Below are 27,681 nucleotides of genomic sequence, written 5' to 3'. Positions count from 1 at the left end.
TCAGAGGCAGGACTGGCTTCCCCGGTCTCTCTGTCTGAGGCCAGGGTTTCTGCTGTCACCCCCACACGCCTCATCCCATTCAGTCCTCACCCACCTCTGCAACATGGGAAACAGTATCCCTCTTCTACAGAGAGGCAAAGACACTTCCCCAAAGCCACACAGCCACTCAGGTGGTAACTAGGGGCCAGGAGTCAAACTCAAGTCCGTCTACAACAGCGTTTTCTCCAAAGCTCCTGCCCCTGAAATGGGGTCGCAGAAGGCGGAGAGCATCTTCAGGGCTTCCCATGTTTACCTCTCTGCCTAGTGGGAAAGGAAACATCAGTATTTCTCATAGGGGATTGGGACTGTGAATCTTTTCTGCCGAGTCTCACCACTCATTCCCCAGCGTTCATTTTGCCTGAGAAAGCTGGTCCTATTTCTCTGGCTCCACGCCTCTGTGCTTGTGAGAAGATTCACGTGCTATTAAGCACAGATGAAATGATTTTCAGCAAAACACAGTTTTAAGATATATGCTTCTTAAAGCCCCATTTGAATACAGCTTGCCATTCTTGCCCGAAATAAGTGCCAGCAAGGAAAATGAAGGAGATCAAATTACCCTCTCTCCACAGGCAAAGGGGGCCCTTTCAGACGTGCTTTGAGGCCGCCTGCCGTGCCCATCACCTATTGATAAAGCCCGCTTTATTTCACGGCTCTCAGTTCTTTTCTTTTCAGGAGCACTAAATTCCACATCACAAAGTTAAAGAAAAAGTAATTAAGGAGAAGGATTAACGATTGATCGGCCTGGAAAATTAGAAGTTCATCTGTCCCCCCACCCCCCCATCGCTCTACCCCACGCCCTATTTTTCCAACCAAGCTGGCTCTGAGTACAAATTAGAATAATCCCAGGGAAATTTCTGTTTCTTGACCAGTTCAGAAATTAATGAGAAGAATGCCCCGTGCCTGTTTTAATTATGCTGGCAAAACAAACCTGTTGAAAGTCCCCAGCCAGGAGGTTTGTTAGACCTGCCACCTGTGGGTGCCTGAAGGCACCTGCTCTTCCCAGGGGGCCTTGGGGGTGCACGTAGGAAACACAGAAGGAGTAGAGACACATGCCACTCCAAAGGACTCTGTAAGGATGAAGACCTTGGCCTGGCCCATGGCTTGTCTGCTTCAAAAGCTACAGATGCCAGGACTTCCCACGTGGCTCACAACAAAAGCTACAAATACTAGGTGGCTCTCCCTTCAAAGCAACAGCCTGTTATGTTAGCATACGACACAGGATCATCAAAACACACAGGTCATGGAGATGGTTGGATAAAAAATGACAGATTATGAATGCAAAGCCACATTCAAGGTGTGCTGCCCAGGGGTCCATCCTAGAAGCAACCCTGAGCCCTACCACTGAGGTGCAGTCTCAGTTTCCTAGTAGATAGTACTAATTCTTAAAGGGCCTTCTTCAAAGCTTCCACTTGATTCCTGCCATTATTTATGGGGAGAAGTGATTGAGCCGGCAATTAGTGAAATGAAAGACAAGGGAATAATTGCTTTTACTCACGGTTGATTGATGCCACAATTTCTCACACCTGCCAGTGTGGTGTGCGGGCACCTTTGAAATACGTACCCCAAATACCACCATCTTTGGAAATAGTTGTCCAAAGGGGAGAACAAAGAATCAAATGCAGGTTTTGCCTGTGGATGCAGGAAATAGGGTTGAACAGGGAGACAAAGTTAGGTGAATAAGGAAGCTACTTTCTGAAGTATGCCTGTGGAAAAGCCAAGGTAGGATCATAAAGCATGCAACTATTTCACGCTCACTCTTTTCTTCTTGCAGTGTCGAGAAGATTTTCCCAAATTCTGAGACGGCAAACATCACTAAATCACCTTTGCCAGGTAGCGGTCCTGTGTTATGCGTTCTAACTTCTGCTAAATCACAACAAATGAGGGGCAAACCCACCGTAACTCTAGAGAGGCTCTGTCAGGGTGTGGCTGTTCAATAGCACACTGTTATCTTCAGTTTCTATAGATACAGGGTAGCAATGTTAGCCAATCACGACATTGTTTCAACTAACATACGCAATAATTTCTGACCTCAGTTGCCCGTTAGACTTCCAGATGGTCTAGGTCCACAAGTTTGTGTTTCAAGTACATCAGGGTTTCTTGGCACCTGTTGCCTTTGGGGGCTGGATGATTCTTTGCTGCCAAGAGCCGTTCCAGGCATTGTAGATGTGTAGGCGCATCCCTGGCCTCTACACACTAGATGCCAAGAAGACCACCCACTCCCAGGCACCACCTTGGTTGTGACTGCCAAGAATGTCCCCAGACATCCCCATGTGTAGCCTGGGGGTGCAAAATCACCCCAATTTTGTCTTTTTCCAGATTTCGGTCCTTTGAAGCACAAAAGTGACATGTGCTTACTATTTAAAAATGAAAATATACAAAAAAATTGTATACAGTAAAAAGTGGAAGAGTCCACCGTTAACTCTCTAGTTCTGATAGTATAAAGTTTTGCATTTCTGTTAATTTTGCACCTCAATGAAGAGAATCTAAGTCTGTTAAGGCAGCCCATTAACATTCATTAAACTATTAACGACCTTAGAGCAGAGGGGGCAAACTGGTGGATGCAGGTCCAATCTGGCCCTCAAATGTTTGATTGGCGTATGTTCAATTTTTTTTTTTTAACTTAGGCACTAACAGTTGAAACTAGGAGATGACAACTAAAGATACAAATTTTCTGTAGAAAAATGTGAAGAGCTGGCAATTTCAGAGCTAATTTCCCCGGGGCAGTAACCAGCTGAACGGGCAGAGCTTCACTCCAGCCGGCTAGGCCCTCCTCATCACCCCACTTTCTCTTACGCTTGGACCTCATGTAGATCCCCTGCCTGCCTTCTTTCTATGCTTGGGTTTTTAACCTTCCCCTTATACTCTCAGTTCTAGGTTGGTGCTGTTTATTCAAGGTCAAGTTGGAAGGGAGGGGTTTCCAGAAGGAAGGCTCCAGGCCTGGAACCAGAAAGTATAATCGGCCCCTGCATAAATGGCACATGGGGTGATTCAGAGACCAGAGGGAAACCCTTCCACATTCAGACTGTGACAGGGGCCATACCTGGGCATTGTTCTGGGTTGAGCCTCACAGATTAATGGGATTTCAGGAAAGAAAACAAGTATTAGCAAAAGAATTAGAAACACTGCCGTATTTCAGAGACTACATACCTTCTGGTTCTTTCCCCCAGCTTGGAAGAGCTGCTTTGGGATGATATCAGGGAACTAGACATGGTTTTAGGAACTTCCTAAGAACCAGACATAGTTTAGGAAGGACTTTGACCCTTTAATGTGCATGTAGGTAAAAGCATCCATACCCATGCGTCTAACTACCTGCCTGCTCATGTGTGCACTCCCTCTCTCCCCCGCTCCCTCTCTCCCCCTCCCTCTCTCTCCCCCTCCGTCTCTCCCTCTCTCCACTTTCCACAGGGACAGCCCATAATTTCATCAGCAACTGCTGTCTTTCCATCCTCACGGTTAGACACATTCCTCAGCCAAAGAACTGGGGTTAGTGGCTGGGAATGAAACAACACGGAGCATGTTAGCTATTATCCCAGCGAGCTTTCCTAAATACACACAAGGCAAGTCAGACTAAACAACATCTAGCCAAAAACTCATCCCCAGATACTTAAGCCCAAGAGCTTAAACCCAAATATTCAGGCCCTCTCAGATTCACCTAAGCCAGCAACTTGACATTCATATCTCAGTCAGTCAACCCACAAAATCTTGTGAGGGCCTACTGTGTGCCAGACACATGCTTAGTGGCACCTGCCCTCAGCAGGAAAAAAAAAAAAAATTAAAAGTGCTAAGTGTTACAAAGGAAAAGAGAATGGAAATAGAGGGTAATGGGGGCTCTTTAGGTCCTGCTTAGATAAAGTGTTGAGAAGGCCTCTCCATAGGTACCATGGGTTTAAGTTGGAACATACATGATGATAGGATGGATGGGGCAGGGTGAGAGAAGAACATTCCAGCAGTAGGAGCACCTGTGCAAAGGCCCTGAGGTGTCAGTGCCATTACAACGGAATCGACCTGCATAACAGTAGCCTCATATCTTGAATTCATACTCCCTGGACTGTGTACCTTTCAAACATCCCAAGGAATCCTCAACAGCAGCCCTCTTAAAGTGATACTGTTCCATCTCCGTTTTATAGATCAGGAGGCTGAGTTTAACCTGCTTGCCTGTCCCAAATCAATCAGCTGGTCCAGGATTTGAACTAAGCATAGTTGACCCAGAATCCCAGACGTTTACATTCAGTTGTTTTCATTATCATTAGAGACCAACCCAACTCACTTTTCATTTATTCATATATTCTAGGCCTCTGTGACCTGCAAAGAGTTCTATAATGGTTTAAGTAAGATTATACCTGTGCTTGGACAGTCTAGGTGTTAAAGGGGCTGTCAGTATGTACCTTTGATTGGAAATTCACAACCATCAGGAAATTTAAAATGTCCATGTGTCTTTGAAATCTCATTTTGTTTTATTAAAGACATTTTTGAAAACATGCAAGTAAAGGAAATGATTCTGGAAATGTTTTTCTTTGCTTTTATCAATATTGTTCCAACTTGGTGGTTTCAAGTATTATTGTTCCGAGTATTGTTCCAGCTTGCAAATTTAAGTTCCACTAATGAGAGTTTGCTGAGGAAGTCACCAGTTAAATACACACACACACACACACACACACACACACACACGCACACACTCACACATACGTTAACCAGGGAGTTGTGTTTTTTTTAATACCGATTTTTATTTTTCCATTATAGCTGGTGTACAGTGTTCTGTCAATTTTCTGCTATAGAGCAAGGCGACCCAGTTACACATTCATGTATACATGCTTTTTTCTCACATTATCATGTTCCATGATAAGTGACTAGATACAGTTCCCAGTGCTACACAGCAGGATCTCATTGCTTATGCATTCCAAGGACAATAGTTTGTATCTATTACCCCCAAATTCCCTGTCCATCCCACTCCCTCCCTCTCCCCCTTGGCAACCACAAGTCTGTTCTCCAAGTCCATGATTTTCTTTTCTGCGGAAAGGTTCATCTGTGCTATATATTAGATTCCAGATATAAGTGATACCATATGGTATTTGTCTTTCTCTTTCCAACTTCACTTAGTATGAGAGTCTCTAGTTCTATCCATGTTGCTGCAAATGGCATTATTTTGTTCTTTTTTTATGGCTGAGTAGTATTCCATTGTGTATATATCCCACATCTTCTTAATTCAATCATCTTTTGATGGACATTTGGGTTGTTTCCATGTCTTGGCTATTGTGAAGAGTGCTGCAATGAACATGCAGGTGCATGTGTCTTTTTCAAGGAAAGCTTTGTCCGGATATATGCCCCAGAGTGGGATTGCTGGGTCATATGGTAGTTCTATATTTACTTTTCTGAGGCACTCCATACTGTTCTCCGTAGTGGTTGTACCAGCTTACATTCCCACCAACAGTGCAGGAGGGTTCCCTTTTCTCCACACCCTTTCTAGTGTTTGTTATTTGTGGACTTATTAATCAACGGCCATTCTGACTGGTGTGAAGTGGTACCTCATAGTAGTTTTGATTTGCATTTCTCTAATAATCAGTGATATTGAGTATTTTTTCATGTGCTTGTTGCCCATCTATATATCTTCTTTGGAGAAAGGTCTATTCAGGTCTTTTGCCCATTTTTCAATTGGGTTGTTGGCTTTTTTGCTGTAAAGTTGTATAAGTTGTTTGTATATTTTAGAGATTAAGCCCTTGTCAGTTGCACCGAACAAACCACTGAGTTGTAAGGTATAGTTTTCCTTTTCTTCCATCTCAATTTTTCATCATTGTTTTAGTCACTATAGTTAACTATATAAAAAAGCAAAAAACAGGAAGCTCAACCTTAAAATGCTTCAGAATGCGTTTATATGAAAAACACACACTGTAAAATTTCTGGGGTTGAATCTATCGTAGGCTCAAGTGCAGCAAGACCCTCCCTAGATCTGTACCTACTGCAGCTCAGGCACTGGAGACATGGGTTATTAAACACAGAGCTCTCACCCCACTAAGTCACATCAGGAGGCTGACAGATCTCTGGGCGCCATCCCATTGTCCCACAGGATCAAGACCAAAGGGGACGGGAACAGCAGGTCTGACCTAGGCCACTGCAGTGTAGTTTCCTCCAAAGAGCGATGTGAGGAGGGAGCCACAGAGAAAACACTACACAGATCTTCTGAGTTCTAGACTTGTGTGTTTATTTCCTGCAATCGAGTTTTCTGGAATTGCAAAAGAGTTTGCAAATGCCATAAGCAGATTCATTAAAAAGGACTAAAAGGAAGTAAAGGGAAGGGATTATAACCTAACAACCCGTGAGCTAATGAGTTGACTGGATTGGATTCCAGGCATCTCGAACAGTCATCCACAGTGCAGACATCACATTCCAAATGCTGGAAGACTGGAGGAACGTGGACCTCAACAGCATCACCAAGCAAACTCTTTACACCATGGAAGACACACGCGATGAGCACCGGAAGCTCATCATACAGTGTAAGATGTTCTACCAGGGCGGGTTTGTTTGTTTTAAAAAAGGGTGTGGAGTTCCTTTGTGGTGCAGTGGGTTAAAGATCCAGCATTGTCACTGCAGTGATTCAAGTTGCCAATATGGTGTGGGTTTGCCCCCTGGCCCAGGAACTTCCATATGCCAGGGGTGCAGCAGAAAGAAAAAAAAAAAAAGAAAGTATATCTTGACAAATAATTAAGTGGCCTCCCCACCCTATCCCGCTCCCTGGGATTCCATCTCTCTTCTTGTACCTGTTAAATGGGTCAGCTGAGATGAAAGGGCTGGTTGATTTTCGAGGACGTGGGTCAACATGGCTGGGGAAAATGGGTTCTGGGGTGTTGGGCAGCACGAGACGTCAGGCAGAAGATCCCACACATGACTGTCAGTGCCAGGTGCAATTCCCTCAATGGCATCAACCAAAGAGGACAAAAGCTGGCTGCCTCTCTCATGTATGTCAGCCTGGAGGCAGCTGGACGTGTTGCCTACTTTTTGGTGGAATCACAGGAGTCAGCCCACTTGTTGGCACTTAAACCTCTCAGTCACAGTAGATGTTTGAGATGGGGAAGGATGGTGGTGGTTTACTTCTGAGAACCCATGTTCATGCCCCTGTGGACACAGGCTGATAGAATACCGCTCCAAATATTATCCCGATGTGGTGGGGTTGCTGTCCTTAGCAGCAGAGGACATGAGAGGACCAGAGAACACCGCCGTTCTTAGCAGGTCTCTGCCCTTCCTCAACAGCCCATCACAGCCTCTGCCCAGGGAATCCCCTGGACCAGGGTCTGGCAGCCACTTCCTTACTTTGCTCAGCCTCCCTTTCTCATGGCTGGGGGGTGGGGAGGGGCAGTGGAGAGAGTGAGTCCACCCTCCCCCCCATCAGCTGTCAGAAAGCTTGGTGCTGAGATTGTTCTGGAGGTGGGGAATAGGGCAGCTGCTGCACCTTCTGAAGGCGAAGTCCCAGACCCTAGTAGTGGCATCACTCAGGAAGCTTCAAAGTGGCTGTCCCCCACTCTGAGGAGCCTGCTTTTCTGAGAGTCCCTAGCCCCCTAGGTTTCCACTATATCCCATCAACACTGTTACCCTGAAGGAGAAGGTGTTCCCCAAGGCGTTTCTGTGAGAGACCTCTTTTCAAAAGCAAATGGAGCAGCAGAAACAGAGGACAACGCCCCCCCCCACCCCCGGGGCTTCCTTCCTGATGACCCCAGAGCTCCTCTCAGGCTCTTACTCCTTCCTCTGCAACAGCCTCCAGCCTGCCTTTCCCTGCTTAAGAATTTTCGAGATTGCCACTAAAATAATCGTTCATCTGATCGACTGCCTAGTTTATGCCAGGTCCTGTGTCATGATCTCAATCTCCACCTCAGCCCCCTGGGGAAGACTGGCTTATCACCCCCAGATTACAGATGAGAAAACTGAGCCTCAGAGAGCTGGTGAGCCTTTCCTAAGGGAGCAGAGCTGGATCTGGAATCCAGTTTAGTTTTCAGTGTCACTGCCATGCACCCGTACATGACCAGCGGAGACAAAAATAACAAGAGGTAGGCAAGCCTCAGAGGTTCCAGGGTCTTTCCAAGTTCTTACAGTCATGCTCTTTGCTCTGATTTTCCTTCTGGAAGGCAATGGAAAGCCTGGCCATGAGCACCCGAACAGTGCTAGCCGTACCCCTGATGGCCATGTCCCCCAGGCCTCACGCAGGGCCAGGTGTGGTGGAGGGGCCTGGCCGTGTTTGGGGAGGGCCAAACAGATGGCTGGAAGCCCAGAGTGATCCACCTTCCTGGTTCTGCTCACCCGTCTAGCGACATCAGACTCAGCTCCCTTGTCCCCGCCGAGGCTTTCTTGGAGGAAGAAAAGGTGACTCAGACTCAGAGGGAAAAATACAGTCACCATTGCTTGTTTTAGGGACTGGGCTCTGAGCCTTTGCTGGAGCAGCAGGGAGGTCACCGCTGCCTCTCCAAGAAAGAACCTTTGGGGGCTTTCTCTTTATGCCCTCTGAGGCCAGGAGCAGAGTGTCACCCTTTAAATCTGTGATCACATTCTTCTAGAGGAAGAGAGTGATGATAAGAGTCAGTTCAGCCCACCCGATACTCAATGCCTGTCTTGGATCAAGCACTGTCTTGGATGCTGAGCAAAGGGCTGTGAATCAGATGGACCCTGCCCTTCCCACACAGAGCGTAGAGCTAATGGCAAATGAGAGATGGAGCAAGTCATTTACAAATGGCTATGTTTTGCCACAGAGGACATCCTGTGTGATGCGGTGTGGGGGTGAGGGGGATTAAGGAAGCCTGAAGGCAGATGGCCTGGCACACCTCCCTGCCCCTCCCAGACAGGTGGGAAGCAAGTCCCTGAACACAGTGAGCTGGAGCAAAGGTCAGTTTGAGTAGGACTAGGGGCAGCTGGACGCTGCACTCTCCTTTCTTTGCAGCCAATTGACGGGTCCATGAATTCTTGCTTTAGGGGGTTACCCTCACATCTGTGATGTAGATGCTGCCTTAGGATGCTTGGCTTACCTTAAGATGTGCACACTGGGACTTGAGCATGCTGATTAGACTGAGTGTCAAGTGGTACTGCAGTAAGAGCATGGGGTTGGGGTGCCTGACAGACCTTGATTCAAACCCTGAGGCTCTGGTGCCCTGCGACCTCGGATTCCAAATCTGTAAAATGGCAATAATGCATAGGGATGAAATGGGACACTGTGTGTCACGTGCCTGGCACACAGCCTAGAGCTAGTGTAGGGAAGCGGTTAGGAGGGAAGCACCCGAGTCAGGCTGTGCTTGAAACCCGCCTCTGTCATTGACCAGCTTGAAACCTTTGGAAGGTCACCCATCTCTGAGTGCCTCCTTTGTCCCAGGCGGGGTAGTAATTACAGTACCTTCCTCCATGGACTGTTCATCCTTTCAACAAACATTTGAGCAGGTACTGTTCTAGGTCCTGGCTTCATGACATTGACATCGTCTAAGCTTTGAGTGTGTCCATATAAAATGTTTTAGAAGAGTGCCTAGCACGTGGCAAGGACCCAGTAAATGGTGGCAGTTAGCACTTTCCCTGCCACCACCATCATTATCATCCTCGGTTGAAGCACAGTAGCTCAGATACAAAGACAGTGTTGTGAAGACTGAAGGAAAACCAAAGAGAACGTCAGAGACCCAGGCTCCAGCTCCTGCGCCACCCCAAATTCACCCTCTACCTTTGAGGGAGTCATTTAATCTCCAAGGCATAGCTTCCTCATCTGTAAAATGAGACAGATCAACTAAATGGGCTCTTAAAGCCCTTTCTCATTCTAACATGTATGACATCAGGCCCTGGAAACTGACCTCTTGCAGCCGTTATCGAGATGTAAAATAGAGCAAAATGTCCAGGCCTATAAAATGAAAGAACAAAAATGCTCAGATAAATGAAAACTGTAGGAATGTGTGGATTTTGAGTTGTGATTGGAGTTCTTGAGCTCCACATACAAAAAACACACAAAGTGTAATAAAAAGAGATGCTTCGAATTGGAGATCACACAGCAGTGTTTCTAGTTCGACAGGGTTTCACTGATTGAAAATTCTTCTAGGTTCAGTTATTTGACTTGAACTTGAAGACAAGTTGTAAAGTGGCCTGATTATCATCCTTTTACTGATGCGGAAACAGAGGGCACAGAGATTCCTTTACTCCACAAATGTTTATTAAGCATCCACTACATGTCAAGCACCGAGAGGCTAGTTTGGCTACTTGACCAATATAGCTGTGGTTCAGAAACATTCGAATTATCACTTGTGCCCTATCACAGGATAGGAGGGGGTAGTGAGAGCTCGGCAGTGCCTCTGCCCATTCAGGCAAAAGCAAATGCGCACCAGATCAGAGCTATGTCATGGGTAACACGCCAGCTAACAAAGGGATCAGACAAAGAAGTAGCAGACACACACACCCCCCCCAACTGTAACAAAGTGTTCTTAGTGATATAGTGAAGGTAGACTACAAATAATAAAGTGCTATGAAAGAACAGAGGAAGAGTCATCAGTTCTGCTGGCAAGGGGCATGGGGAGGGTACCTAGGATTTTATAGAAGGATCTTTTCCACTGGACCACGATGGACTAAACAGCCCAGGCTGAGGGAGCTGCCTGAGAAAACAAGGTTTGCTGGGGAAATGGCAAGTTGCATGGGGTGGCCAGGATTTAAAGTGTGCACACGGCATGGAAGATGAGCCTGAAAAGGTAAGTAGATGTGTGTTTTCTAAATCCTTGAATGCCCTGCTAAGACTTTGAAGTTTTATTTTATTCAGTTGTGGTCCTTTGTTCTTGTAAGATGTATCTCTGTTTAAACACAACTTCACGGTGTGGGGATTCTCCTTTGTCTCACAGTGTATCAGGAGTTTGACCACCTCCTGGAAGAGCAGTCTCCCATTGAGTCCTACATCGAGTGGCTGGACACCATGGTGGACCGATGTGTTGTCAAGGTTGGTAAGCAGGCGCGGCAGGTGCAACCCATCACTCGCCTTGGTGGCCTTGGGTGAAACAGAGGCCCGCAGTGAGCTGGCTGAGTGTTCCTCGGCAGCCTCAGAGCCCTAGGGTTCCCAGGAGAGGCCTGGCCCCTCCCAGGAGATGGGAGCTGGGAGGGCAGGTCACAGGAGGCAGGACTCTGAGTCTCCCTCCCCTGGTTCAGTTGCACACATTGGGTCTGGATATAAGATTTCATTTTAAAGTGTATTTTTGCTGCTAAAAATAAAAAGTGGAAAACCATTGCTCTGTAACATTGAACTTAAGACCCATAAGCCTTCCTGTCATTTTTATAAGAGGCAGTAACAATGAAGGTCAAGTCAACCACTCTTAAAGCCTTTCGCTCTCTTGTAGGTGGCTGCCAAGAGACAAGGGTCACTGAAGAAGGTAGCCCAGCAGTTCCTCTTGATGTGGTCCTGTTTTGGCACAAGGGTGATCCGGGACATGACCTTGCACAGTGCCCCCAGCTTCGGTAAGGCCGCCCCAGCCCTCCCCATATCCGCACACTTCTTTTTCTGGGCGCCATGTATCGAGTCCCCCTCTTTGAAGTCAGGCACGATCTTGCTGTTTCTGAGACCACAAGGACACCACCTGGAAACGTTCTCTGTTCTGGGGGACATGAAAGGGTGAGGACTTTCAGGAAGAAAGATGGCATTGCATGCTAAAGAAGTATCCAGAAGGAAAATGCAGGGCTTGCACACAGACAGTATCATTTGAGTTTAAAAAGGAGTAAATAGCAGTGGCCATGCCCCCTCTTTTCTGGAAGTCCCCCATCATGGCTGCTTCCCCAGGACTCTTTTGCCAGATTTCATAGTGTGATTTGCCAAGACTAGGCACATGAAGAAGCCTCTGACTTCATACATTTGCAAGTGGCTTGACTGACAGGCCGGCCGTGGGTAGACTATCTGGTTTTCTTTGATAATGTGCCCCAGTCTGATCCCTAGAAAAGGACTTTTGCATTCATGTTCCCTTTTGTTTTGCTGACCCTATGGGTTTTCATCACCTCCAGGAGACATCCCTTCCCCAAGTCCTTGTCTCTTGTTTTCCAATGTAACGGGACTTGCAAGCTTGGCCCGGTACTCATAATAGTCTCTGTGGGCAGGACCCTCATCACCAACTTAGGGCGAATGCTATTTTTTATTTGAAAGAATGGCATATGCATCGAGTCCAGGTCATCGTTAGCAAAGTGAGGTGGGACTTTAAGGCATCACCCAGACATTTGAAATTTCAAAACACTTTGGCCTCAATTTTCCAGGCATTTCACCAAAGGGCTGTTGGTAAATTTTCTGGGTAATTGCTTCAGTTCTCTGTTTTACTCTGCAAGTAGAGATGTGGTTTTGTTTCTCATTATCTCCAATTAAGCCAATCAGCTCTGGGTTTTGCTCTCGGTTTAATTTGACACTTTTCCATCTAGCTTTTTATGGTCTTGTCACTATTTTCCAGTTGTGCTATACAATGAAGTGAATATGTGGTGAAACAAAGAAGGCACTATTATTTCTAAACAGCTCTGTCCATGAAAGACTGTGTTTACCCAATTGGAGGAGCGTTTTGTTGTGGATTTCTTTAATCTCAGTGTTGGGAAGTTCTCTGAACCTGCCTGCACCATGGCTACAGATGGAAATTCTCTTTGAGCTATGTAGGGAAATGCTCTGGTGACTGCTACCTGGGCAGTGCCATCAGGCGTGGCATTTTGATGACTTCCAGTTCAGCATAGTTAGTGTTAGCACATGTTACTTCTGGTCCTGGGAAAATTATTCGTGCATAACCGCTTTCAGTTAAACGGGTGGTTGAAACATATTTGAGATTTTTTTCATTGCTTCAGAATCAGAGAATCAACGGTACCACACAAATAAACATATACACATTCACAAAGCAAGCATCCTTTCCTGGCTCCGTATCTCCTTCTTCAATGTGCTGATTTTCTTAAACGCAGTATATTATCAAGTCGCCTTCATTAGACAGGGAAAGTAGTTCACGTTGCAATATTCTTTGAAATCCATTTGTATTTACTAAGGTAACCGTCAACGTGATAAAGAAAGTTTGGACAGTAGAACAATAGGGTTCCGTGAATAGGTTGAATTTGTTACTAAGACATATTGTTCCTTAACATGGGTTTGTTTCTTTTTGAACAACACACTATTTTAGGATACACTGGAAACACAGGCAAATGGCAAGAATGGTCACAAATCCTTTAGAAGCGGAAAGAAAAAAGATATTAACCCCGTTTCACTTTTACAGTATTTTTCAACCTTGAACAGATGGAAATAAGACCTGCCTCCAAGTCCATTTAGCAAACTCTCTGAAATGGTCCTGCTCATCCGACTCATTGTTGAGTTGTGCAGCTTGGGGTGACAGGCAAGTTGAAAGAATTTGTGGCAGACAAAAGCCCAGCTCCCCCGTTCTGCCTGTATATGTCAAAGACACAGTTGGTGGTTGTGTTTGGGTCATGTGTTCCCTGTATAAAAACAGCTAATTAGGAAAAAGAGCCCTCTGTTCCCTGGCCCCTCCCCCAGCCGCAGGGGCCAGCTCTATATATCTTATAACTCCCACACGATCCGCGTTGCTGTGAATGGTGCAGGGTTTGTGTGTCCGAGCAGCAGGCCGACCGTCACAATGATCGTGTGGAATATCACAATGATCCCGCGGGGACTCCATCACCTCTTCCCAGAACAGCCTCTTTCAAAGGTAGTTGACTCCTTTCTTCTCCTTAATTCCTTTTCACTCTTTTCTCCCTAATTCCTTTTCACTGAACGAGCCGATGCTGTGAACTAAAGTAGCCAGACTTTCTTTCTTTGCTGTAAGCAGCACTTTTTAGCAAAATGAATCAGCAAAGGTAGGCTAGCGGGCAATGAACTTTTCATCCCGATGGGGCTGAGGAAATGAGAAGTTCCACTTACAACACCACCACCACCAACTCATTTTCAGGTGACTGCTCTGATCAGTTAGTAGGAACCTGGATCCCAAGTCAGTGCAGGTGCCTTTACCCCTTCACTCTGAGTTTTCACCGGAAGCCCCTTTCGCTGTTAGGAACACCCGGAAAGCAACAGCAGTTCCAGAAGTGCTTTGGCATAAAACGGTATGGAAAGCTGCCGGGGACTTGATAGCTAAGGGGGCAGGACTATGTATCATTCCCCAGGTTTTCACCCTTTCACACACTTGTTTTCTGGCCTAGCATCATCTACTGGGGCAGGGCCGGGGAGGCCATGTGGGAGCAGTTCTGCCAGAGAGGCACTCCCAGACCACGTGGCCGTGGCAGAGCCTTCCAGACTGCTTCTCAATGTTTAGATGTCCTGTCCTGGCCCTCTTACCCAGAACCTGCTAAGCTGCAGGATCTTGACGTTCAAAATGTCACTCAGGTCTCTGCCAAGCACCAGGAGGCAGGCATTGCTTTCAGAGACCCGAGAGGAGAAGAGGCTTGCCCAGGACACACAGCAAAATGAGCCAAGCTACCCTCCCCAACACCCCCCACACACACTCCAGATCTGTCCTGTGCTACAGCCACACTGCCACTGCCTCTTCTCACTTTCTTCCTTTGAACACTAATGATACAAACAAAGAAGTGTTTATTCAGGGCCTAGCGTACGCTAGACATAATATCAGGCACTTTCTCATTTAATTCTTGCAACTTATGAGGTCCACTATTACTGCCCTCAATATAACAGACAAGGAAGCTGTGGTAGAATGTGAAGCAAAGGCAGGTTAATGTTATTTTTTATAACAAATATTTAGGAAGCACACACTACCATTTAATTCTCACAGTATCTGTGCAAGTCAGATGTATAAGATGTATGATCATCACTAAAAGAATACAATAATAATTTAACAAGGAAAAACAGAAAAATGTGAAAACTTAAATGCAAGAATTGAGAAGATAATAGTATAGAAAAAAGATGGTAAACTCAAAATATAAAATAGGATGCTAGAAATAAAATCAAATAGTAACCACACTTAATGAAAAGGTCTCTTCCCTCAAAAAACATCAGGCGTAAATAGCAAATTTCACTAAACTTCTAAGAAGCATAAAATTCTTAGTATATGAAAACTGAACATGAAAATTAGTGTTTTAGAGAATGAAACAAAAGAAGGAAAGCTCTATAACTAATTTTATGAAGCTAATATAATCTTGATTTCAAAATCTTGGAAGACCAGTAGAGGAAAAGAAAATTACAACTCAACCACACATAAATATAGATGAAAAAGTTATGCTTTTTTTTGTTTTTCTTTTTCTTTTTAGGGCTGCACCCATGGCATATGGAAGTTCCCAGGCTAGGGGTCAAATTGGAGCTACAGCTGCTGGCCTACACCATAGCCCACAGCAAGGCAGTATCTGAGCTGTGTCTGCGACCTACACCACAGCTCATGGCAATACTGGACCCTTAACACACTGAGCAAGGCCAGGGATCAAACCTGCATCTTCATGGATACTAGTCAGATTTGTAACCTTCTGAGCCACAATGGGAACTCCGAAAAAAATTCTAAATAAAATACTAGCAGATCAAATCCAGTCACAGATTTTTAAAAATCATGATTAATAACACCTATGCCAAGAATTCAAGTGTGATTCAAAGTCAGAAAATTAATTAACATACTGCATTAGCAACTTACAAGAGAAAAATCATATGATAATCTCTATAGATTCAGAGGGAAAAACGTATTTGATACAATTCAGTAGTCAAGTATAATTTTTAAAACTTCTTGGAAAATGAGGACTAGGAGGGAATTTATGTAATATGTTAAAGGACATCCAAAAATCTGTGGAAAACATTATACTAAGTGGTGAAACTTTAGAAGTCTTCCCATTCGAGTGATGAATAGACACAAATGCCTTCTAAGGCTATTTCTGATATGTATTGGAGATCCCAGCCAATGTAATAAGAAAAGGAAATAGGAGTTCCCATCATGGCGCAGTGGAAATGAATCCAATTAGGAACCATAAGGTTGTGGGTTCGATCCCTGGCCTCACTCATTAAGGATCCAGCATTGCCATGAGCTGTGGTGTAGGTTGCAGACACAGCTCGGATCTGGCGTGGATGTGGCTGTGGTGTAGGCCAGAGGCTATAGCTCTCATTTGACCCTGAGCCTGGGAACCTCCATATGCCACAGGCATGGCCCTAAAAAGCCAAAAAAAAAAAAAAAGAAAGAAAAAGAAAAAAGAAAAGGAAATGAACTATAAGGATTGGAAAGGAAAACACAATTATCTTTATTTATACACATCATGATGTCTGACAAAAGAGAATCTGGAGTTCCCACTGTGGCACAGTGGGTTAAGGATCTGGCATTGTTTCTGCAGCAGCTTACATCACTGCTGAGGCACGGGTTTGATTCCCTGGCCCAGCGCAGTTGGTTAAGGATCTGGTGTTGCCACAGCTGTGGCTCAGATTCATTCCCTGTCCCGGGAACTTCCATAGGCTGAAGGTGCAGCTGAATAGAAAAGAGAATCTACAAATTAATAGAACAAAAAAGAGTTTAGGTAGGTTTAAAAGCTGAAGGTTTTTTTGTTTGTTTTTGTTTTTTAAATCCCTGGCATTCTTAGCATTAACTGGAAAATATAATTAAATACCTACCTATTTATCTCTATCAATATCTGTGTACCTATATGTATCCCATTCATAATATCAACAGAAAGATATCCGTAAAATAATTCTAACAAATGTTTTGAGACCTTCAAGGAAAAAGATTTTTAAATATTATTGACCTATACCCTGTTCATGTTTGGAGAAATTCAATATCAAGAATATATGCTCTTTGGAGTTCCCGTCGTGGCTCAGTGGTTAACGAATCTAACTAGGAACCATGAGGTTGCGGGTTCCATCCCTGGCCTTGATCAGTGGGTTAAGGATCCAGCATTGCCATGAGCTGTGGTGTAGGTTGCAGATGCAGCTCAGATTCCGTGTTGCTGTGGCTCTGGCGTATGCCAGTGGCTGCAGCTCCAATTGGACCCCTAGCCTGGGAACCTCCATATGCCGTGGGAGTGGCCCTAGAACAGGCAAAAAGACAAAAAAGAAAGAAAGAATATATGCCCTTTAAATATATAAATCAAGTGGAATTCCCATCTGGTTCTTAACTATTTTCCTTTGATTTTGAAAATCTGATGTCAAAATTCACATAGAAAACCAAAAGGCTGAGAATAATCAAGTCATTTTGAAGATAAAAAGAGTTGTAGGGACTTCTTACCAGAGGATATTCAGGTTACTAAGGAATAAGATGATGTGGTCGTTGGACAGAGCCAGACAAAGTGTAATGAAACAGGCCAGAAATGCCCAAGGCAGACCTGCATGAAGCTTGTCTTTGCCTTAGCAGATTCTTGCTTTTTTGTAGGACTGTATAGATGATCTATGTGACAGAGATGGCATTAAAAACCAGTGGCTAAATGTTCTAGGACAAGCATTTTAGGATAAATAAAGTAAACTTACACCTTATCACTTCTGAAAGAAACATCTAAAAAAAATTTTAATCTTTTAGAAGAAAATATGGATGATATCTGTATGACTTTGGAATAGAAAATTATTTCTTTAAAAAGGCACAAAAAAGGACAGATCATAAGGAACATATTGCCAATATTGACGGTACTCAGATTTTAAACTTCTGTTCAGTAAGCATGCCATGAACAAAGTTAAAAGATAAAAGCCACAATAAAGGGGAAGATTCTCACAATGCACATAACTAACAAAAGATTAATATCCAGAATAATGATAAGTCCCTCTACATATATTTTTAAAAGACAACCCAATAGAAAAGTGGGCAAAGAATATGAACAGACAGTTCCCAGAAGAGGAAATGGACAATAATCCTAGGAAAAGAGGTTGCACCTTCCTAGAAATTTGGGTAATGCAGGGGATAAAGACAAAAACATTTCACACCCTTCAGATGGCAAATACTGTATTTCATACCCGACCAGTAAGGATGTAGAGGATTGTGGGGCGCAATCTGGCCCTGTCTTGTCAGACTGAAGATGCAGGTGCTCTTCGACCCAGTATCCACACAGTGTATACTTTTCCTCATTATAGTACTTCCGTAACCTAGGGTTTGACTGTTCCCCTTTAGAGAGCTGTACTGCATGCCTAAAGGACAACTTCAGAATCAGGCTTGAGTTCAGCTCTTATGTCTGCCCGTTAATGATTGTGTTGACACTGAGCAGTTACCGTACCTCTCTAAGCCTCAAAGTTCCTCCTTTGCAGAAGGAGCACATCACTCATGTGGTCGTGATGAGGACTACATGCAATGATGAATCCACAGCACTTAACACAGTAGCTGCCCCAGGGCAAGGGCTCAATAAATGGCTGGTTTTGTTTTTAACATCCAGAAGGAGCAACTCATCCAAGGTCCCCGTCACTAAGTGGCAGAGCTGGAGCTCAACCTGGGCAGTTTGATAGGCCCAAGGCAATTCCCCACAGTGCTGCACCTCCTCCGCAGTTTACAGGACTCATTTTGGGGACGTGGATGGAAAGTTTAGTTTTGGAAAACTGCATCTCACAATGACTCAACAAAACCTGGATCCTGCAGAATTCCAAATGCGGTCAAAAAACAGACACAGCACCTTAGGGATGAAAGAAGAATGTGGGGAAAGTGCAGGGTGGAGAAGGGTGGCCTGAGCTCTGTGGGCACGAGGATCTTAGGTGTGGCAGATTCTGAAGAGACGGGGTACTGGAAGTGATGTGCACGACCTTTGGGTCAGAGTTAAGCCAGGGATATTCTTCTATAGCTTTTCTGGCGCAAAAGAATCTAAGGAGTTCCCTTGTGGCTCAGCAGGTTAAGGACCTAGCATTGTTACTGCTGTGGCTCTGGTCACTGCTGTGGTGCAAGTTACCTGGCCTGGGAACTTCTGCATGCTGCAGGCATGGCCGAAAACAAACAAACAAAAGGAATAATCTGAAATGAAGTGCGCGTGTATGTGTGCGTATGTGACTGTGCACGTGTATGCACAATTAGAAGCCAGGTGCAATTAAAAAGGAGAAAATAAGTCCCATCAAAGAGGAGTCCTCCAGAAGCCCCCAAATGACCCTTATCACTTTGTTTCTGAGACTTGAAAAGCCATAACACCCAACTCAAATGGCCCTTCTAGGGACCAAGTCCTTTATTTTCCCATGTGTGCTATAAGGAGACTGGACTAGATGATCTACAGGAGAAAAGGGAACCAGACCAAACTGGGGCAAATTCCGTCATGATTTTGGTGGAAAGCCTCATTTGCTCATGTGTAAGAGAGGATACCATCTCCTTTGTCACCGTTTGTTGTAAGGATGAGACCTGTGTTCAGTAGTTAGCAGAGTTCTAGGTACATAGCAAGCACTCAATAAACGGTAGGTGTGATGACAGTGGCGATGATGACAACAACAGTAACAGTGGTACTGATGATGATGGGATCCCAAGATAAGTGAGTCTCATAAAGCCTCTAAAAAAGCAAACCTGAGGGAAGTTCGAAGAGGTCAGCCTATAAAAAGTCGATGAGAAGTTCAGGAAACTTCATGGGACAGCAGGATATCCAGATGCAGATGTACCTTTGAGAGGTGGAAAATGGGACTAAAGATGAAGGCTTGGCTCCTCTCTCTGACTCTAGCATCCACGGAGTCCTACTTAGAGCAGACACAAAAGCCTTTCCATATGTTGATTGTTCTCCTGTGTGTGGTGGCAGCTGGCACGCAAGAAAAGATGGTTTTGAAGTAATATATTGTGTCATCTTACACGAGTCCTTGACTTTGAAACAGTAATAAAAGTACCTACCTTACAAGGTGGTCATAGAGATTAAATTAGAGACCAATAAGGCTTTGAGCACAGAGACTGGCACATCGGAAAAGCCTTTTTAAATGATTGTTCACATCCCTTTTTATGAAATAGTCTACTCTCAATTTGAAATGAAGAATACTCCTTGAGGATCTCAAATTCTTTCAGTTTAATACCTTTTGTAAGAACCATGTGCTTAAAAAAAAAAAAAAAAGTCGCAGAAACAGTTAAGGTAAGGAAATAATTGAGTTGTTGCTGTTTTAAAATGTCAGTTACGCTCCTGGAATTGTGTTGCGTACATTGGTAGACGCCAGGGAGAAGGCCAAGCCCTGCCATGGATATCCTTACAGTCCAGCAGGGGAAATAAGATGAGCTTGTGGAAGAGAGAAAAATGCAAGACACCATGTCAACAAATACTGAACAAAAGTGAGGGGCGCCTGAAAGGGGATGAGGCTGGTGCAAGTGTGAGAGCTCAGAGGGGTTTTGACAGATGGCTCAATGGGCGCCATTTTTGATGGAGTCCTATTAATAAGTTGAGCAAGGAAAAGATTAACTTGCTGTGATGTTGATGACATTTACCTTATGCTAAACCCCAGTCTAGGTGGGCAGACAGCAAAAGACAGCAACCTCTGACTGCAAGGCAATCACAGCTGAGTGGGAAATGAGGGTCTCAGACAGATGTTAGAGCAGCATGTGACATGTTGTTGAGTGGGCAGAGGGGCTTCCCTGAGCGGACATGACTTACCTTTCTGTCTGGATCTCCTCTCACCAGGGTCTTTTCACCTAATTCACTTGATGTTTGACGACTACGTGCTCTACCTGTTGGAATCCCTGCACTGTCAGGAGCGGGCCAGCGAGCTCATGCGAGCCATGAAGGGAGAAGGAAGCACTGGTAAGCCTGCACGTCACTGGGAATTGCCCCCCTTGTTGATTTGATTTAATATCCTTACTTCTCTGCTCTGTGTTTCTTTAGCTCTGCATCCTAAAGAATTGAGTTATGGTGAACAGGTCACATGGTGGGAAGCCAGTAACATCTTTTTCTTCTCTAGAGTGGGCCTGTGTGTATGCAGACGTTGCTTTGCAGTCACCATGGCAATGGGAAGCCATCAAAGGGTCTTAAACAGAGGAGTGATGTGACACAGATTCGAAAGAATATTTCATTTTGTAAAGGCCTTCTTACTTGCTAACAAGAACCCACCCTTTCTCTACCCATAGCAGACGTCCGAGAAGATATTATCTTGGCAGAGGCTGCCCCACCAACCCCTTCACCAGTGCCATCGTTTTCTCCAGCAAAGTCTGCCACGTCGGTGGAAGTGCCACCTCCCTCCTCCCCTGTCAGCAACCCATCCCCAGAGTACACTGGCCTCAGCACTACAGGTAATGAACAGTCCCCCTCAAAGGCATTGTTTGGGAAGTTGATGGTTAAAAAAGCAAGAGGTTTCTGGGAACAACATTATCCCTCAGCCCTCCAAAACAGTGCCCAAACCCGAGTATCCTCCTGACTTATGGATGACTTGCAGTTATTCATTTATTCGTTTGTACATATTCTTTATGCTTCTGTTTGCAAATTGGCAGGTTAAGTGCGTGATAAAATCTTAAGTCACTGAAATAATTAAAATGATACAAAACATAAAACACAGCCATTCTTGAAAACAGAGGGAGCTCTCTAGGAACCAGAAAATGGGGCAGACAGGTCTAACCCATACGCTAAGTCATGGCGGCCATAATCAAGGCACGGGCAGTACGCAAGGTACAAACTACTGCCCGGGGACCCCCACGGAAGGGAAGAGTGCTTCTGGTTGGAGACCTCACAAAGGAGGGGATTTGAGCTGAAACTCAATTTTAATTGATAGAGGTGCAGCAGAAGGGCCTCTGGGGCACAGGACAATGTAAGCAGAATGCACAGGGGCTGGAGGTGTGGGGTCTTTTCTGGGCATGGTAAACCCTGTAGGCGGTTGTCAAGGAGTGTTTTAAGCCTGGAGTCACACCTGGAGGATCTTCCATGCCGAGACAAGGTTTGAAAGTGGAAGAGGTGTTGCAAGGATAATAACAGCTAGTGGCTAATGCCCAGATGTTGCTCTACCATGTACAAAGGCCCCTCGCATAATTGCCTCACTTGATATTCACAATAGCACTTGCAAGGTACTGTTGTTTCATTTTACAGAGGAGAAAGAAGGGTTAAATTCCTTATCCCAGGCACCACAGTTAGTAGTTGCTCTAAACAAGTCCATGCACTCATTCATTCAGCAAATGCCTTTGCTCGCCAGACTTGGGGAAATGATATATTGTATGTGGATTACGCAGTACGTGTTAGCTAACGTATAATAGTAAATAGAGTACTCTGAGTGTGCGTATACGTGTGTGTACATATCAGGTTCTCCCACAAGGCTGCTGTGGGGATTTGAAGAAGTAAGAAAAGCCAAAATGCAGTGTCCAGGGTGCAGTGCCGTCCAGATAGAAGGGGTTACTATTATGAATGCCTGTAAAGTGAGGGCTGGCGCCAAGCATGCTTCAGGAGTTCAGAGGGAGAGGCAGATCCTTCCCATCCCCCTGAACTTCAGCAAGCAGGAGGGGTGAAACTCAAAGGCAGCTTCCAAAGATGAGACCTCAGCTAAAGGAGAGGAGTGGGCACACGGGAAGCAAAGGCAGAGACGACCTTCTGCTGATGGGCCCTGAGCGAGCGAGCGTGGGGCAGGTGCACACATCTGACTTTGGGGAGAGCTTGGTAGTCTGTGACAGTTCGTCATCTCCCCATCTAAACCTACTCTTCTAGTCTCCCAATCACCCAAACACCAAATTAGGGAGTCAGCTTTCCTTTGCCTCAACTTTTGTGTTAGGTTTGGTTAAGCTACTGAACAGACGGATCCAAACATGGATGGAGTTAGCACAGCAGAAATCTATTTCCTGCATGCAAACAGCCCTGGCAAGGTATTTAGGTCAGAGAGGAGGCTCTCTTCAAAGCAACGATTTGGAAACACATGTTCCTTCAATAGGAGGCTCCACCATACCCCAGGGCAGTGGTTCTCAAAGAGTGGTCCGTGGACCAGCAGCACTAGCATCACATGGGGACCTGCTGGAAATGCTCACAATCAGAGCCCACTGCAGACCTACTAAATCAGAAACTATAGGGCCGGGACCAGCCATTTGCTTAAGAAGCCTGCAGGTGAATTTTTCTTTTTTTCTTTTTTCTTTTTTTAGGGCTGCATCCATGGCATGTGGAAGTTCCCAGGCTAGGGGTCGAATCAGAGCTGCAGCTGCCAGCCAATGCCACAGCCACAGCAACACTAGATCTGAGCCATGTCTGTGACCTATACCACAGCTCACAGCAACACCAGCTCCTTAACCCACTGAGCAGGGCCAGGTATCGAACCCACATCCTCAAGGAGACTATTCAGATTCATCACTGCTGAGCCACAGTGGGAACTCCGGGTGATTCTGATGCTGACTCCTGTGAGGACCACTGGCTTAGGGGTTTGTCAAGTGTGGAACCAGCTGACAGAAATGGAAAGTGGGTCTGGAGGAGGGAAACACACTCATGAAACCCCTGGCCTGAAGGTGGCACATGTCCCTTCTGCTTATATTCCAACAGCGAGAACTTGGTCACGTGGCCTCATGTAACTGCAAAGGCAGGAAATGTAGGGTAGCAGGGTCCCAGGTAGGGAAGGGGGACAGATTTGGGAGAGACAGCTGGCATTCTCCTCCATACCTGCCAAGGCCAATTTTTCTTTTCTTTCTTTTTTTTTTTTTTTTTTTTTTTTTGGCTATTTCTTGGGCCGCTCCTGCGGCATATGGAGGTTCCCAGGCTAGGGGTCGAATTGGAGCTGTAGCCACCGGCCTACGCCAGAGCCACAGCAACGCGGGATCCGAGCCACGTCTACAACCTACACCACAGCTCACGGCAACGCCGGATCGTTAACCCACTGAGCAAGGGCAGGGACCGAACCCGCAACCTCATGGTTCCTAGTCGGATTCGTTAACCACTGCACCACGACGGGAACTCCAAGGCCAGTTTTTCTAACACAAATCTTGACCGACCCATTTCTTCTCAGCCCACTACTGCCATCTGGCCCAGGCCTTCCCACCTCTCATGGAGCCACAGTGGTTTTCAAGCTAGGTGTCCTCCAGGTTAGGCTCTTCCACCAGACCCTCAGAGCATGGTCTTCGTTGTATTCTAGTTGTACTTAGAATGGCTTGGGAACTAAATTATACTGTTTTGAAGAGCAAATAAAGAGGATGAGGTTGTCTGTTGAGGTGCCATCTTCTCTGCATTCATTCATTCACACATCCTTCCCTTCATCTGCTCAATTTGTCCAACAAATAGTTCTCAAGTGGCTTCTATGTGCTGACCACTTCAGAAGCTGGTTCTGCAAATAAGCAAATCATGGTCCTTGCCCTGTGGAGGTTATTTATGTATTTATTTATTGTCTTTTTACCCATGGCATGTGGAGGTTCCCAGGCTGGGGTCGAATTGGAGCTGGGGCTGCTGGCCTACACCACAGCTCACAGCAACACTGGATCCTTAACCCACTGAGCAAGGCCAGGGATCAAACACACGTCCTCATGGATGCTAGTCAGATTCGTTTCTGCTGAGCCACCACGGGAACTCCTGGAGGTTTATTTTTTAGAGGCTAGGGCTCTGATGAGCAAGACAGAAGTTAAAACATAACTTGATGAGTGCTAAGTTGGGAGACAGGTCAGGGTGTTGGGGGCACACAAAGGACAAGGGGGCTCCAGCCTCTATTTGGAGGCCTGAGGAGCTGCATAATGAGAGAAAAGGTATTCCAAGCTGAGGAAGTAAGTAGTACAAAGGCCTGGAGCCAAGAGAGAGCATGATGTTATTTTCAGGGAACTTAAAGTATATATCCCAGGAGTCTTTTGATGAATTTTTCCCTAAAGTTTCCAGAACCCGAGCTACTCAGAGAGGGAATGAGAGGGGTGTGTGTGTGTGTGTGGGGGGGAGATATGCCAAAAAACCCCAAGGGCCCTTTGTCAGGGAGCACACAGGAGACTGGGTTCTTCAGAGCAGTGATGGAAAGCAGGGCTGTCAGTAACTAGCGTTAGATCGAGCTATGATTTCACTGTGGGGCCATAGCTAGAGTCATCCTCTTCTGTGAAAACTGAGAGGGAGCAGTATCGTATTTGTTTATGTAGATGCATCTCAAATGGTGTTTTGTTTCTACTTTGAGAAAGAAAAACTTGACACCCCCCCCCCCTTCTTCCCATTTTCTCTCCACGGTGGGCTGGAGCTCCTGCTTAAAAGGCTCAGGAAGAAAAACTGTACAGAAAAGAACAACTGGGAATTCCCTGGTGACCTAGTGGTTAAAGATCTGGTGTTGTCACTGCTGTGGCTCAGGCCATGGCTGTGGCATGGGTTCGATCCCTGGCCTGGGAATCTCTGCATACCGCCAGCTTGACCAAAAAAAAAAAAAAGAACAACTTTATTCACTGAAAATAAAAAGGGAAAGAACTTGAGTTCTTTTCACAGCTCTGCAAGCTGCTCAGGGAGGGGTCCTTCCAAGACTGGAATTGGGGACAGCCATCCTGAGTGTCCTGCCTCACACAGGAAGGGCAGCGAGAGCAGCTAGGAGCCATTTACATGAATAATCCTGCCCACACACGTCCCCCACACCCCCACCGCCCGGCAGACACACACGTCAGTCAGTCTGTGATAACATCCTTGCTTTTAAAATAAACAGGGAAATTATGCAAATGAAAGAGTTCTGCATTATGAAGCAGAAACAATTTGAGTGGAACCTCTCTTCCAGTCTAGCAACAGATCAAACAAAGAGATTCCAAGAAAATAAAGGGAAGGAGGAGTATGAGGGAGAGATTTCTAGGATGTCTTCATCATTCTCAGCCAGCTAGTGAGTCTGCTGGCTTTCTCTGCAGCAATTTGGAGGCCTCCAGGTATAGCAGGTGTGATAGTCAAAGGCACAGGACTAGCACAAATGTGTTCAGAGATTTCTGCACAATGTGGTCAGGAGTCGTAAAAGTAGCTTCTTAGAAATACAAATGTGAAACAGGTTCTCTTCAGATGAGTGTAACCTTTGAAGATTTTGGCACATTCCAGCTTTGTTCTCAGATATCTCCAGGGGGCATTAAAAATGTCATCCTATATAAAACTATCTGTAATATGTTTCTCAAGTCCACTTTTGAAATACTCTATTGGTAAATTAGACTAGACCTTGGCATGCACTTGGGTCATGGTCTTGGAGGAAACATACACATAATTTCCTGACAACATGTATGGCTTTATAGATATTACAATATAAAGCACAAATTATCTAAGAAATACACCTAAATATTAGGAAATCTACTACTACTGTAGTTTTCTTAAATTTCAGAATCTATGCAATTTTTTATTGAGAAATACTGTAAATTGGCAAGCACTTATTATAAATCTTATTAAAGGCATTCACCATGTTTTTTATAAGTTAACTCAGCATATGGTTTTCATGTTAATTTTTATTTCCATCTTTAAATTATTGCTTGATTTATAGACCATTACTTTCCAAAAAGTATCTAAAGTGGTTACCAATTAAAGGAAAAAAAAAAAAAAGTCAAAACCATTTTTTAAAGAGAACCCAAACCTGGAAGCAAGAAATAAAGACATAGAGAAAAAAAAATTAAAAACAACTCTTGGCTGAAACAGCTTATTAACACCTTCAGTGAAACTTTATGTGGTCTAGTGACCTTGTTGGGTTCTAACACTGAATCTCATTGCTCAGATGATGCATGTATTGCTGAGAATCAGGGCCAATCAGATATCTGCAGCTCTTCCACATGTCAGTGTCCCACTGTTGAGGGACACCTCCCCATTTTTCAGCTGTGGAAAAGAGAACAGTATTGTGTCTGCTCGGTGAGCACAGAGAGAAAATTCATTCATTGCACATAACCTTTTGGTATCCTTTGATACAAGAACTAGTGCATACAAAGCAGTGTAAAGAATGAGTCATATGACAGACTAGGGAAACAGCCTCTCACCTATACCTATATTGAATTCTCTGTCCATGCCTATATGTATTACCAAATATGTCTTTTTTTTAATTATTATTATTTTTAGGGCCACACCCGTGGCATTCGGAGGTTCCCGGGCTCGGGGTTGAATGAGAGCTGCAGCTACCAGCCTACACCACAGCCACAGCAACCCGGGATCCTAGCTGCGTCTGTGACCCACACCATAGCTCTCGGCAATGCCAGATCCTTAACTCACTGAGTGAGGCCAGGGATTGAATCTGCATCCTCATGGATCTTGGTCAGGTTCGTTAACCACGAAGCCACGAAGGGAACTCCCAGAATATGTCTGAAGGTGGTATTTATTGTTTTTAAGGTGTAAAAGCAAAAAAGGAATATCAAGCACCCCACATTGCACCTGACGCAGGGCCAGTTGTGACTGGGTGTGTCAGAGTCTGAGGCAGCACCTGGATAAAAGACTAGGGCAAGGGTTCCATTTTGACAGATTTCCACAAGGTGGAACCTTGCCCGCTTATCCTTTTTTTTTTCCTTCTAATTTTGTGGGTTTGCCACCTCCCTCATGGCCCAGCAAGGTTCAGAAACCTTAGCTTCCTCTAAGAAAAACTGGATCCGAGCTTGGCAGGCAGATCCAAACTGAGCAGCCCACTTAACATGACACTGGGCTGCCGTTCATTAATGTCTTTTAAAGCAAAACATTCAGATTCCACTCTGGCCAGGTCAGGCCACCAAAGGGTTCTAAGACAACCTCGTTTATGATGTCATTTTAAGTATTCCCTTCTTCAGCAATGACAATAAAAGTTAACTATTAAACTCATGTTTTCAACTTCCCACCAAGGGTTCCCTGCAACACAAAAACTGCAAATTAAATCATTGAGATGCTAGGATGCCTAAAGAAATAAAGGCACATTCCTCATAAACAGCCCTAACTGTAGAACATCTGGCCTGCCCAGCTGCGTTTTCTCTGCATCAGTCGAGGTGG

At 45.1% G+C, this 27,681-nt stretch overlaps 1 protein-coding gene across 5 annotated transcripts in view; it reads left to right on the top strand.

The window, feature by feature from the left end:
* Positions 1 to 27,681, top strand: part of RFX4 (regulatory factor X4) — a 168,069-nt gene that overhangs the window by 123,071 nt on the left and 17,317 nt on the right. For 4 of the 5 annotated variants that reach the window (XM_021091568.1, XM_021091572.1, XM_021091571.1 and 1 more), the window contains 6 exons: positions 1,811 to 1,869; positions 6,383 to 6,527; positions 10,875 to 10,969; positions 11,364 to 11,481; positions 20,500 to 20,619; positions 20,943 to 21,104. In XM_021091568.1, the coding sequence (XP_020947227.1) occupies positions 1,811 to 1,869; positions 6,383 to 6,527; positions 10,875 to 10,969; positions 11,364 to 11,481; positions 20,500 to 20,619; positions 20,943 to 21,104 (699 nt within the window). The remainder of the gene's footprint in view (positions 1 to 1,810; positions 1,870 to 6,382; positions 6,528 to 10,874; positions 10,970 to 11,363; positions 11,482 to 20,499; positions 20,620 to 20,942; positions 21,105 to 27,681) is intronic. The other variant, XM_021091569.1, reaches the window with a different exon arrangement.

The sequence above is a fragment of the Sus scrofa genome, chromosome 5 (assembly GCF_000003025.6).
Source record: "Sus scrofa isolate TJ Tabasco breed Duroc chromosome 5, Sscrofa11.1, whole genome shotgun sequence".
NCBI classification, from domain to species: Eukaryota; Metazoa; Chordata; class Mammalia; order Artiodactyla; family Suidae; genus Sus; species Sus scrofa.
This window is presented reverse-complemented; position numbering and strand designations above follow the sequence as displayed.